General features: G+C 38.6%; 1 protein-coding gene across 7 annotated transcripts in view; it reads left to right on the top strand.

The window, feature by feature from the left end:
• KIF6 (kinesin family member 6) overlaps nucleotides 1-12,522 on the top strand; it is a 423,767-nt gene that overhangs the window by 185,890 nt on the left and 225,355 nt on the right. For all 7 annotated transcript variants that reach the window (XM_044378327.3, XM_026482835.4, XM_057304795.1 and 4 more), the window contains one exon: nucleotides 11,591-11,696. In XM_044378327.3, coding sequence (XP_044234262.2) covers nucleotides 11,591-11,696 — 106 coding nt within the window. The remainder of the gene's footprint in view (nucleotides 1-11,590; nucleotides 11,697-12,522) is intronic.

Below are 12,522 nucleotides of genomic sequence, written 5' to 3'. Positions count from 1 at the left end.
TTTAACTTTTATTGATTAATTTAGGGAGAGAGTACAGTCGTGCATCTTCCCACTCAGGAGCATAGAAGCCTCCCAGTGTGTTCTTGCCCTCTTAGTTCCCTTTTAAATTAATACTCATTTACATGAATCCATAATAAATAATAAATTGACTTATAGGAAAGAGAATGGTGGTATGATAGGATGGGGGCAGAGAGGCTAGTTAGTGAGCAGCATAGCTGGAGGCAGGAAAATATAAAAGACAAGTCACATTCAGGAAGGCAGCAATGACAGTGAATAGAAGCAAGCTAGAAAAGGTTTCCTACCCTTGTGGCAGAGGCTGGGGGAGCTGAGACAGAAGTGAAACCCGGAGTAGAGAGACAGATACCTAAGGCAAGGGGGGAAAGGCAAATTGGATTAGAATGTGCAGAAGCTACCAAGAGAGGGGCGCCTGGGTGGCACAGCGGTTAAAGCGTCTGCCTTCGGCTCAGGGCGTGATCCCAGCGTTCTGGGATCGAGCCCCACATCAGGCTCCTCCGCTGTGAGCCTGCTTCTTCCTCTCCCACTCCCCCTGCTTGTGTTCCCTCTCTCGCTGGCTGTCTCTGTCTCTGTCGAATAAATAAATAAAATCTTAAAAAGAAGCTACCAAGAGAGCCCCTCTGAGCAGAACACTGAGGACTGTGGAGATCAAGTGTGGGGACTGAGGCAAGAGAGAAGGAGAGAGAGGGGAGAGTGGCAGGAGGGGAGATGGAGAACAGGGATAGGAAGGTGGGGCAAGAAGAGGATGAGGAGGAGAGAAAGGAAGAAGAGAAAGACATAATTAAGAGGGATAAAACTGGAACCTACCCATGGAACAAAAATTTGCCGGGAAATTTGGAGGACTAGGGACTTTGGAAACGGGCTGGGCTTAACCATCGCTATATGGCTCGCTCCATGGTTCAAGTTTCCCATCCAGACTCTCCTGACTGTTCATTAATTTAAAGGCGTAAGTGAGTGTTTATCCACCCTTTGCTCCAAGTCTCTGAACTCCTTTTCTATAATTCTGTCTTGTATGAAATTATATTTGTAGATAACATGAAACTTTAGACATAAACATTTCTCATTTGGTTCACAAATAAGATGGTGTTTGCCTAAAGCAAAGGGTTCATAAGATACATTAGAATTTAAAGAGGTAGTTATTAACACCTGTGGATTGATTAGTTTATGTTATTTTCATTTCTTATTTACATTTGTTCTTTTTTTTTAAATGAAAAGTTTATAATCTCAAGAATTAAACCTATGAAGAAAACCAAAGTGGAAAATAAATTGTCTTCCATTTTCACATTATCAGGTGTTTAAGAGTGAATAATTCAGATGATAACCTGACACATTTTATGAATTGAATTTTGTTACTTTTATATTACACATCAGTCATCATGACATGTCATAACGCCCCCATTACACACATACCCTATATTCCTTACCCTGCTTTATACTTTTCCAAAGCAAAAATCACACACATATTATGTATTTGGGTATTTATTTGCTGTCTTCCTCTACTAGAATCTGATTTCTATGAAAGCAAAGACTGGAATAGAAGTATGTATCATTATTAGAAAAAGGTTCTCAATTAAAGGTATCCCCTGGGGCATTGTATGTTTAGAGACTAAATGTATATCCAGTCAGGTTGAAGAATTTTAGAATTAATTAGAATTATTTTGGAATCCCTACATTTGATGAGTACCATCTTATTTTTTTATAATAATATTTTTTTATTATATTATGTTAGTCACCATACAGTACATCCCTGGTTTCTGATGTAAAGTTCGATGATTCATTAGTTGCGTATAACACCCAGTGCACCAAGCAATACATGCCCTCCTTACTACCCATCACCAGTCTATCCCATTCCCCCAACCCCCTCCCCTCTGAAGCCCTCAGTTTGTTTCCCAGAGTCCATAGTCTCTCATGCTTCATTCCCCCTTCTCTCTACCCCCCTTTCTTCTTCCCTTTCTTCTCCTACTGATCTTCCTTCTTCTTATGTTCCATAAATGAGTGAAACCATGTGATAATTGTCTTTCTCTGCTTGACTTATTTCACTTAGCATTATCTCATTTGTTCTAAACCACTGAACCTTTCTATGTCTTGAAGTTGAAATGTTGATCATATCAAGAAATATATGCCATTAAATTGGGTATGTGAATATCTGGATTGACAAAATCATAATCAATTTCTGTAACTTTTCAAAAGCCTTAATCATTGCATTACAAAAGAGCTTCTAAAATATGTCTTTTGACGGGCACCTGGGTGGCTCAGTCAATTAAGTGTTGGACTCTTGATCTCAGCTCAGGTCTTATCTGAGGGTCATGAGTTCAAGCCCTGCACTGGGTGCAGAGCCTATTTAAAACAAAACAAAACAAAATTGTTAAAATATGTCTTTTGAAAAAAAAAATACTGAAGTCCTGGGGGGGGGGGGGGGGAAACAAAAAGCAACAACAAAAAAAATCAAAAATCCAATCACAGTTAGTATCTTCAAAGTTGTTTTAGTTTATTTAAAAATTATTTCAAAGCAGTTTTTGAAAATTCCATAAACTGAAGTACGTGGCCACAAATGCATTTTCCTATAAATAGGCTATACTTTCACCATTAAAGAGGCAAACCAGTCTGGTTTTTGACGTGGGTTTTTCACAGTTGTCATTTCAAAACATAGAAAGGGTCAAGCAGTTGTGCAACTCTGCATTTGAGGTGCCAGATAAATGCTTTTATGGAAGTTAAGGAAGTATTCCTTACCAAGACAAATCTTGAAGGTAAGCTCTGCATAGGAATTTCCTCTGCAACACAGAAACCATTAATTTTCTGGCCCCCTACTGTTATTAAAAAGAGCTCATTCCAACAAAGTGGCTGACATTGAACTCAATTCCTTGCACATGAAGGTCCATGTTTTTCACTTACTGATTAGAGCCGGCGGGGGGGGGGGGGCGTGTATAATGTATCTAATACTTGTCACAGGCCAGAGAATTCTAAAAGAAAAAAATCTTGAAGTAACCACCTTTAAGCCAATTGGGAATGCTGCTTTCAGCAAAATCTAACAAAAAAACAAACATGAAACTAATGACCCTGAAAAATATTTGTATAGTTTCCTTTGGTCATGGTCCTACTGGCACACTTTCAGCCTTCAGTTTTTCGTGTCCTGTGGATTATAGTTAATCATAAATGGTGAATTTGTTGTTCTTATCTGAACTTTCCTTTTGTAAATTACATGCTATCCCAACACTGTATGTTTTAGAGGGTGACACCCCATAAAAGAGGCCTGTCATGTTAGGAAGGTCAAAATAAGGCCTTCCTTTGCCCCCCATCATTGGGTCTCAAGAACCCCCACTGTTGCATCCTGTTAAAAATTCTTATCTTTGAGATGCCAGATACAAAGTTGACCTTATTTGCATCTTTACTTTTTATAAAATAAAAATTTTAAAAATCTGCAGAAAGTTTTGAATTGAAAATACCAATTTAGTATACCAGAGATTATGGCAAGTGCAAGGCATTTTTCTGAGTTGAAAAAGAGGCTTTGTGATATGTGTGGAAAGAGGGGGGTTTCCGATTCAAAAGACCTGTTTTTAAATCCCTGCATTTCAATTTTCTAAGTTTGTAACAATATGCAAGTTAACTTCTGAGCTTTCCTGTCCTCATTTATGAAAGAGGGAAAATAATTTATAGGTGCAAAATGCATATGAGAGTGCCTGACATGTAATGGATGTTCAATAAAAGTAATAATAAAATAATTGGGGGAAAGGCAGTTATAAAGAGAACCAGACTATGAGATTCTCTTTAATCCTTTTTCCACTCAAATAAGAAAAAAAGATGTGAAGTAACTAGCACAGTGGCCATTTCATAGTTGACCATCAAGGGAGTTAGTTACTCTCTCATTTAACATTTCAAGTTATTTATTTGCTTGGTTTCCAGGGCTGACAAGATGTGTGTATATTCTTGACTCAGCATTCAGCAATAGATTGCCTTGTAGTGCTTCTTAAATCCTAACGTGCACAGAGTTGACCCAGGAATGTTGTTGAAGTGGATCTTCAGCAGGTCTGGTGTGGGGCCTGAGTTCTGATCCAGTGGGTCTGGGATGGGACCTGTGAATCTGCTTTTCTAAGAGGCTCCCAGATGATGACTTGAGGTTGGCTTACTGCTCACACTTTGAATCTCATGGCACCAGTGGGCCAGACAATAAATATCCTCTCTTTGTTCCTTGCAATATCTTACTTCATAGAGCTCAAAGAGTTTAGAGATGATATTATTTGGCACATTTTACAAATGAGCAATTTGTGACAACAGAGGTTGATCAATCAGTTCATAGTTGAGATCCTTCAACCTGATAGTTCAGCCACATTTCTTACCTACCATGATCATTTTTTTAAATTGTGCAACTATTCTCCCATCCTTCCTATTTAGTTTTTATGTTCCTAGAAGTTAAGAGTAATCAAATTTCTCCTTCTATCTTTATCACTATTTTCAAGCTCCTTTTGAGATCTTTGCTCATGTTAATATGTAACCATAGTTTGTCAGCATCGGCCAAAGATCAGTAGAGGTCAGGCAGATTTTGATGATTTTTGGCATAATTAATATCAGTTAGGTTTTTATATCAGAACTCCTTCCTAGTTTTTTGGAATATGCTGCCTACTTCTCCCCTAGAACCGGTGAGAAACCAGATGACATAAGAGCCATCAGCTCAGAGATACTAGGCATTTCCATGGTTCTAACCACAAAACAGCCCTGACCCACCAACGGGAATATATTTTATTCACCTCACTCTTTCCAGCTCAATATTAGAGGACAAGGTCCCATTGCTGTGGACTCCCCAGCCTCACTTTTATAAATTCCCTGGAATAAATACTATGCTGTAGGACACTTCTGCTATGTTTGTACCCCCTTTAGAAAGGCACGATCCCCTCCCCCTCCCCAGGACACACTCCCTATCGTTAAGAACCAGCCGGGGTCTCCATGCTCCAGGTTAGGTATGCTCTTAGTAATGCCCCATTCCTCTTTTCTCCCAGCTTTCCCACAAACAGCACCATAGACATATTGTTTCTAACCCATTTTTAGAAGCTAATGCTGATGGGAACATGTTCATAAGATTTTTAAACAAAGATTAGTTCAGAATAACGAGAATGTCATAATCACACTCAATGTATAAACAATGATTTTAATTTAATAAACAGTTAAATGTAGCATAATCTGCAGTTTATGAATACTGCAGAAGAGCCAGTTTAGTTTGGATCACTGGTCTCTCTTCACAGGGAGATACTAAATGGTCTTGAGCCAAAAACAACTGGGTAGAAGTCTCAGGATTGCCTGCCTGCTTGCCTGCCTTCCTTCCTTCCTTCCTTCCTTCCTTCCTTCCTTCCTTCTCTCTTTTTTTATTTCTTATCTTCTGTCTTTTGGGTGTGTTATAGGGTATACTTGCAGAATCCCTGTAAAGGGATTGATTGTTTACCTATCATAATATAGTGTAAATATTTTTAATGTCAATAAATATACATTTTCACCATTATTTTTTAAGATTCATTTATTTATTTGAGAGAAAGAGAGTGAGAGAGCAGGGTGAGGGGCAGAAAGAGAGGGAGAGAAAGAGAATCTCAAGCAGACTCCGTGCTGAGTGTGGAGCCAGACACAGGGCTTGATCCCAGGACCCTGAGATCATGACCTGAGCCAAAATCAAGAATCAGACGCTTAACCGACTGAGCCACTCAGGCACCCCTCACCATTTTTTAAAATAGTTGCTTACTATGTACATAATTATGCCATGATTTATGTAACTAATTTGCTAATGTGAGACATTCTGATTCTTTCTCAACTTCTTTTGCTTTTATAAAATACTATGCTGGTCAGTGACCTTGTTACTATCTAAGCAACTGCTGCTCGGTTATTTCTTGCTTATCTGTTCATCTGTGTACCTCCTCAAAGATTTTTCATAGGTATCTTATTTTCCTTTAGAAATGCATTGCCCATCATGGTATTTAAATAAATTTAGTAATTTTGCGATAGTATGGTAAGTATAGTGTTTAAAACTTGGATTCTGAAGTCAGCCTGCCTGAGTTTGAATGCCCCCTCTGCCATTTGTTAGCTGTGTGACCTTGGGCAAGATATTCAACCTCTTTGTACCTTAGTTCCTTCACCTACAATAAGAGGATAATAATAGTACTTATCTCATCTAGTTGTTGTGAAAATTAAGGAAATGATGTATTTAAACAGTACAGAATAGTATCTAGCATTTAATACTTGCTCAAGTAATATTAGCTACTGTTAATGATAATTAACTTGCTCTGCCTTTTTATTCACACTATTTAATCTAAATTTCCACCAAAATGTGGCTGCAGACAAAACTTCATTTTTTGGCATGAAATATTGGGAACAGAAAGAGAGGACTAAAGTGGTCTCAAGGGGGTAAAGCATGTGTTAGGAATTATGGTCGATTCTTATTATGTGTTCAGGTATCAAATATCTAATATGGTAGAGTTGCTGGACCAGGCTCCAGGCCATCAGAAGCATCTCTAGTAGTCAAGGTGGTGGAGATAGGCGTAGTTATCAGACATTCAACCAGTCACCTACCGTCAGCCAGGTTATGTGTTCAGACAGGTAGATTATCTGTGATCTTTCCTGTTCATATAAACTAGAACTGAATGGTTCTAGTACATCTAGTACATTGATTTTTACTAGAATTCCCCTAGAATTCTTTTATGTTCCTTCTTCTCTCCTAGTGAAAGTAAAGAGAAAGTAGTGTGGTTTTTGTTTTTGTTTTTGTTTTTTGCTTGTTTGTTTACTTGGGCTTTTCCTAAAGAACAGACTTTATTGTACTCATTTGACCTCCTTAGAGAGCCTTTGCTGCAAACAGTTCTTCACTATCCAGCAGGGTTCTGGCATCCCCTCAGTGGGAGCAGTGATTAGGTTTGAACTTGGGAACTATTTTGGGAGATAGGAAAATGCAGGGAATTTGGGGTCAATCGTTCACTCTTAACTACTAGAGGAGTACATCAGAAACATTTGAATTAGGCATTTTTCTGCATTTTAATTGTTAGATCAAGTCCTTGGTTGATAAAGAAATAAATTCTACAATAAATCAAATGTATGAAGGAAAGACCAGGCATTTTTCTTATCTAAAGAGGCTCTGTGTTCTCAAGCACTGAGAAAAAATTGCATGTCAAAAGACCTGATCTTTATTCTTAGTTTTGTACCAGATGTAGTTTTGTACTAAAAAGGGTAAAGCAACCTGGTTCTTTCATTTAGGCAGGAGTTCCTGGTCCTCTGTGTAATCCTCTACTATTATTGTCCAGGACAAGAGTTTGGTGGCATAGCCAAAGCCCAGTGGGACTGAGTGATCTGTGCGTGCTCCCTCAGCTAATCAGCAGGCTTGCATCTTATAATGCTTTCTTATGAAGTAGGATTCCACGTCAGCCCTCCCTCATTGGATATTTCCTAGAATATATGCTTTCTGATCAAACTATACAGAAGAAATCGTCTTCTAAAGAAAAAGCAAGAAGGAAACATTAATTAATCATAGCTTCTAACCTAATAGTGTCTGTTGAAAATATTATGGACACTGAAAACCACAAAATGTTTTTACTCCAAAGAATGGGTCTATCCTAGAACTAATAGGGATTCTAAGAGTTCCAGAATTTCTGGGAAAAGTACTCAGGGAAAATACAAGTAGCTAAACATTACTATTTTTTGAAGCCTCATTAAATGGGAATTGTAGATCCAGTCCTCCTCATGGGTTACTGAGGAAAGTAGCAACTATGAATATGTCGCCTCAATGTTCATCATGAGAGAATCAATACACCCATGTTTGGAATATTATATGGCTATTAAAATGAAATACAAAATAATGAAATATATTAATGCATTAAAAATAAAATTAAATGACATGGAAGATCTGTGATAAATTGTTCAGAAAAATAATGGTGAGAATACTATTCAGAATGTGATCTCTCAATTTTGTAAAGACAAACATAAAACCTATAAACATAAGGATATAGGTGTCTTGGTTAAAAGCTAGATGAACATATTTCAACTGTTAGCAGTGGATCTCCCAAGCTATTGAGAGTGAATAGAGGAGATATGAACAGTGGCATGGTGTAGGGGAGAGGTGGACAGAGAGTCATGTTTACTTTTTAATTTATTCATATCTGTATTGTTTGGAATTCTTCTCATAAACATGTATTTTTATAATATTTTTATGAAAAGCCATAAAAAATCTTTGTATCAGAAATGAATCTCTCTGTGTGTCTGGTGGCTTGAAGCCCCATTCTACAAAGAAACATGGAATCAATGAGCTAATAGTGCAAATGACAAGTATTCCTCCACCTGAAGAAACTCCTTAAAAATTACAATATAAATTGTCTCACACTTGTAAATATCAGCTGTCACATGTCACAGATTATAGGAAGAGATAAAAATGAAGTCCAAAGCTGCTATAGATGGAAATCGTTACATCTAGTTTGGGCTGATAGTAACAGTGGAAAGGAAATGTGTACAGGTGAAAAAAGATGCTGAAAGTATGCAAATATTTTCATAATAATGTGAGAAAGTTGGGGCACCTGGGTGGCTCAGTTGGTTAAGCATCTGCCTTGATCCCAGAGTCCTGGGATTGCGCCTGCATTGGGTTCCTGCTCAGTGGGGAGTCTGCTTCTCCCTCTCCCTCTGCCTGCCGCTCCCCTCCCCTCCACTCATGCTCTCGCTCTCTCTCTCAAATAAATAATAAAAACTTTAAGAAAGATAATAATGTGAGAAAGATATGCTGCTCCTTTATTATGATACTTAGCGTCTTAGATACTGATCACTGTCCTTATGCCTTCCTTTTCAAGAATTCCATCTCAACATAGAGGAGAATAATTTCCATGGAAATGAATCCATTAACTAAAGAACACATTTGTACTGAGAAGTTAATGTGTGCACTGCTTTAGATACAGGGTGGGGGAGGGGAGCACAAAGATGAGTAAGACCAAGCATTGCCTCCTGGTGCTCCTAATCTAATGGGGGAGCTGAGGTGGTGTTCTGGTTCTGAAGTGCCACGGGGACCGTACTAAGCATACAAATGCATAAACTAAACTAAGACTTCAGAATAGAGTGGATGGATGCTCCCTCCAAGAGGAGGTGTTTCGTTTTTTATTTTGTTTTGTTTCAGAGTAGAATAAACCTTAACATCATTGTAAGCAGAGGAGGAAGAGTCCGTATAGAGAGGTGACAATGAGATAAGAGAAAGGAGGTGATGAATAGGAGTTAACCCTGATAGAAGCCTGAAAAGAGCCCAGGGGTGAGAGGACAGCCATGAGGAGGAGGAAGGATAGTACACAAAACATGTAAAAGAAAGAAGGGGGCCTGAGTGGTGAGGCAGAGCTGCCCTGGGAGGCGAAGGAAGAGGAAACCAGAAGAGTCCATTTATAACAGGTTTGACTTTCTCTGCCTAGTGGGAAGTTACAATATTGACAGGATGAAAGTTGTGGTAGGCTTGGGGGCTGTGGAAAGACTTGGAACAGCCACTGTGAAGAATATAAGTCAACCAAGGATTAGTATTTTTCTGTTCTTTGGGTTAATACCTAGTAGTGCAATTGCTGAATTATAGGGTATTCGTATTTTTAACTTTTTGAGGAACCTCCATACTCTTTCCCAGAGTAGCTGCCCCGGTTTGCATTCCCACCAGCACTGCTCCAGGGCTCCACTTTTTCCACACCCTCACCAACACCTGTTGTTTCTTGTGTTCTGACAGGTGTGCAGTGATATCGCATTCCAGTTTTGATTTGTATTTCCCTGATGATCACTGATGTGGAACATCTTTTCACGTGTCTGTTGGCCATCTGGAAGTCTTCTTTGGAAAAATGTCTATTCATGTCTTCTGCCCATTTTTTAATTGGATTATTCGTTTTTTGGGTGTTGAGGTTTATAAGTTCTTTATATATTTTGGATACTAACCCTTTATCAGAAATGCCATTTGCAAATATCTTCTCCCATCCTGTAGTTTGCCTTTTAGTTTTGTTGATTTTTTCCTTTGCTGTGCAGAAGCTTTTTATTTTGATGTAGTCCCAATAGTTTGTTTTTGCTTTTGTTTCCCTTGCCTCAGGAGACATATCTAGAAAGAAGTTGCTATGGCCAACATCAAAGAGATTACTGTCTGTGTTCTCCTCTAGGATTTTTATGGTTTCAGGTCCCACATTTAGGTCTTTAATCCATTTTGAATTTATTTTTGTGCATGGTGTAAGAAAGTGGTCCAGTTTTATTCTTTTGCATGTTGCTGTCCGCCCCAATGTTTATAGCAGCACTATCTACAGTAGTCAAATTATGGAAACAGCCCAAGTGTCCATCAGTTGAGGAATGGATAAAGAACATGTGGTAAATACATATATGCAATGGAATATTTTTCAGCCCTAAAAAAGAATGAAATCTTGCCATTTGGAATGACATGGATGGAACTAGAGAGTATAATGCTAAGTGAAGTAAGTCAGTCAAGGAAAGACAAATACCATATGATTTCACTCATATGTGGAATTTAAGAAACAAAACAAATGAACAAAGGGGGGAAATAGAGGCAAGTCAAGAAACAGACTCTTTTTTTTTTAAGATTTTATTTATTTATTTGACAGAGACAGCGAGAGAGGAAACACAAGCAGGGGGAGTGGGAGAGGGAGAGCAGGCTTCTCACCGAGCAGGGAGCCTGATGCGGGGCTCGATCCCAGGACCCTGGGATCATGACCCGAGCCGAAGGCAGACACCTAACGATTGAGCCACCCAGGCGCCCCAAGAAATGGACTCTTTTTTTTTAAAAAAAAAGATTTTATTTATTTATTTGGCAGAGATAGAGACAGCCAGTGAGAGAGGAAACACAAGCAGGGGGAAGAAGAAGGCTCATAGCAGAGGAGCCTGATGTGAGGCTCGATCCCATAACGCCGGGATCACGCCCTGAGCCGAAGGCAGACGCTTAACCGCTGTGCCACCCAGGCGCCCCGAAATGGACTCTTCACTATAGAGAACAAACTGATGGTTACCAGAGGAGAGGTGGGTGGGGGGATGGGTGAAACAGGTGATGGTGATTAAGGAAGGCACGTGTCCTGATGAGCACCTGGTGATGTATGGAAATGTGGAATCACTATATTGTACACCTGAAACTAATATTACACAGTATTTAACTAACTGGAATTTCAGTTAAAACTTAAAAAAAAATAAGTCAGGGGTGATTAGCAGGGTTGTGGAGCATCGCTGAGGTCCCAACTGAGGTGGAGTGGGATGAATCTTTAATGAAACTAATAAAAAGAAAACTTTTCATTGCTTTCTCTGGCATTGTGGCAGCTAGGCATAGAGGCATGGAAATTCAGCTTGGCCAGAATGCATGTTTTGTAGAAATAATGATTCTTCAGTTGAAAGCTGTGTATGAAAATTTATCAGAAAGTAGTCAAATAATTGCATCATTTCAGATTTCACTTTGTTAATATGTTTATTTCCCCTTTATTTTTAGTTAAATCAGTTAACTATAGTCCGTAAAGAAGTGGGAAAATACCCTGTACTTTGAGTGTTAACTAACCAAGTAATGCCATTAGAATTTCTAAAGTTTCTAGCTCATAGTTGCTTCTCATACATTATGTATTTTTAGGCTGGAAAAACTAATAACATCCTTTTTGGAAGACCAAGATCCAGAGAGTAGACTAGAGGTTGGCACTGATATGCGTAAAATTCATCACTGTTTCCACCATTTAAAGGTAAATTTCAGCATTTCCTCTAGTAGAAGCCATTGTCTGCCATGTTGAAACTGCAGTAAAGTTTGCCTAGTTGACTAGCTCTTAAAAGATTAGGAACCAGCTTCACATCTGCAGAATGGTATGATCTTCGAACAAGACTGGAATTATTCCAGAATTTCTTCAGAGATTGTCTCTTACCTGCCAGTGAATAAGCTCAGACCATGGACTTGTAATTCTTTTGCCAGGAATCTCTAACTCTGGTATACAGAATAATTCCATGTTCAAAAACCATTTGTTTTCAACATATATCAAGAAAATTGTGTCCCACGTTTTTCCCCAGCAGTTTAGATTTATCCATATAAACCCTCAGTTTCTCTCTGCCTCATGTTTTACCTTTCATGATGACACAGTGGGAGTATCATTAACTTTTATTTCTACCTCACTTGTAGTTTGGCATTCTTCACTACGATAATAAACATTAATTGTGAGTCTGCTATGGGACAGGCATTGGGAAAGCAAAATTGAATAAGTAAGTCATGAAGAAGACATATATGTGCAGTATAAGTATAACACATGATAAGTGATATTTTTAAAAGTGTGAATCAAGTAGTATGGGGTTAAGGAGAAAGAGAAAGAAGCTCAAGAGGAGATAATTCTTAAGTAGGAATTTCTTTTTTTTTTATAATAATATTTTTTTATTATATTATGTTAGTCACCATACAGTACATCCCTGGTTTTTGATGTAAAGTTCGATGATTCATTAGTTGCGTATAACACCCAGTGCACCATGCAATACGTGCCCTCCTTACTACCCATCACTGGTCTATCCCAGTCCCCCATCCCCCCC

This window comes from Ursus arctos, unplaced genomic scaffold (genome assembly GCF_023065955.2).
Source record: "Ursus arctos isolate Adak ecotype North America unplaced genomic scaffold, UrsArc2.0 scaffold_31, whole genome shotgun sequence".
NCBI classification, from domain to species: domain Eukaryota; kingdom Metazoa; phylum Chordata; class Mammalia; order Carnivora; family Ursidae; genus Ursus; species Ursus arctos.
The sequence above is the reverse complement of the archived record's forward strand: the minus strand, read 5'-3'. Positions and strand labels throughout refer to the sequence as shown.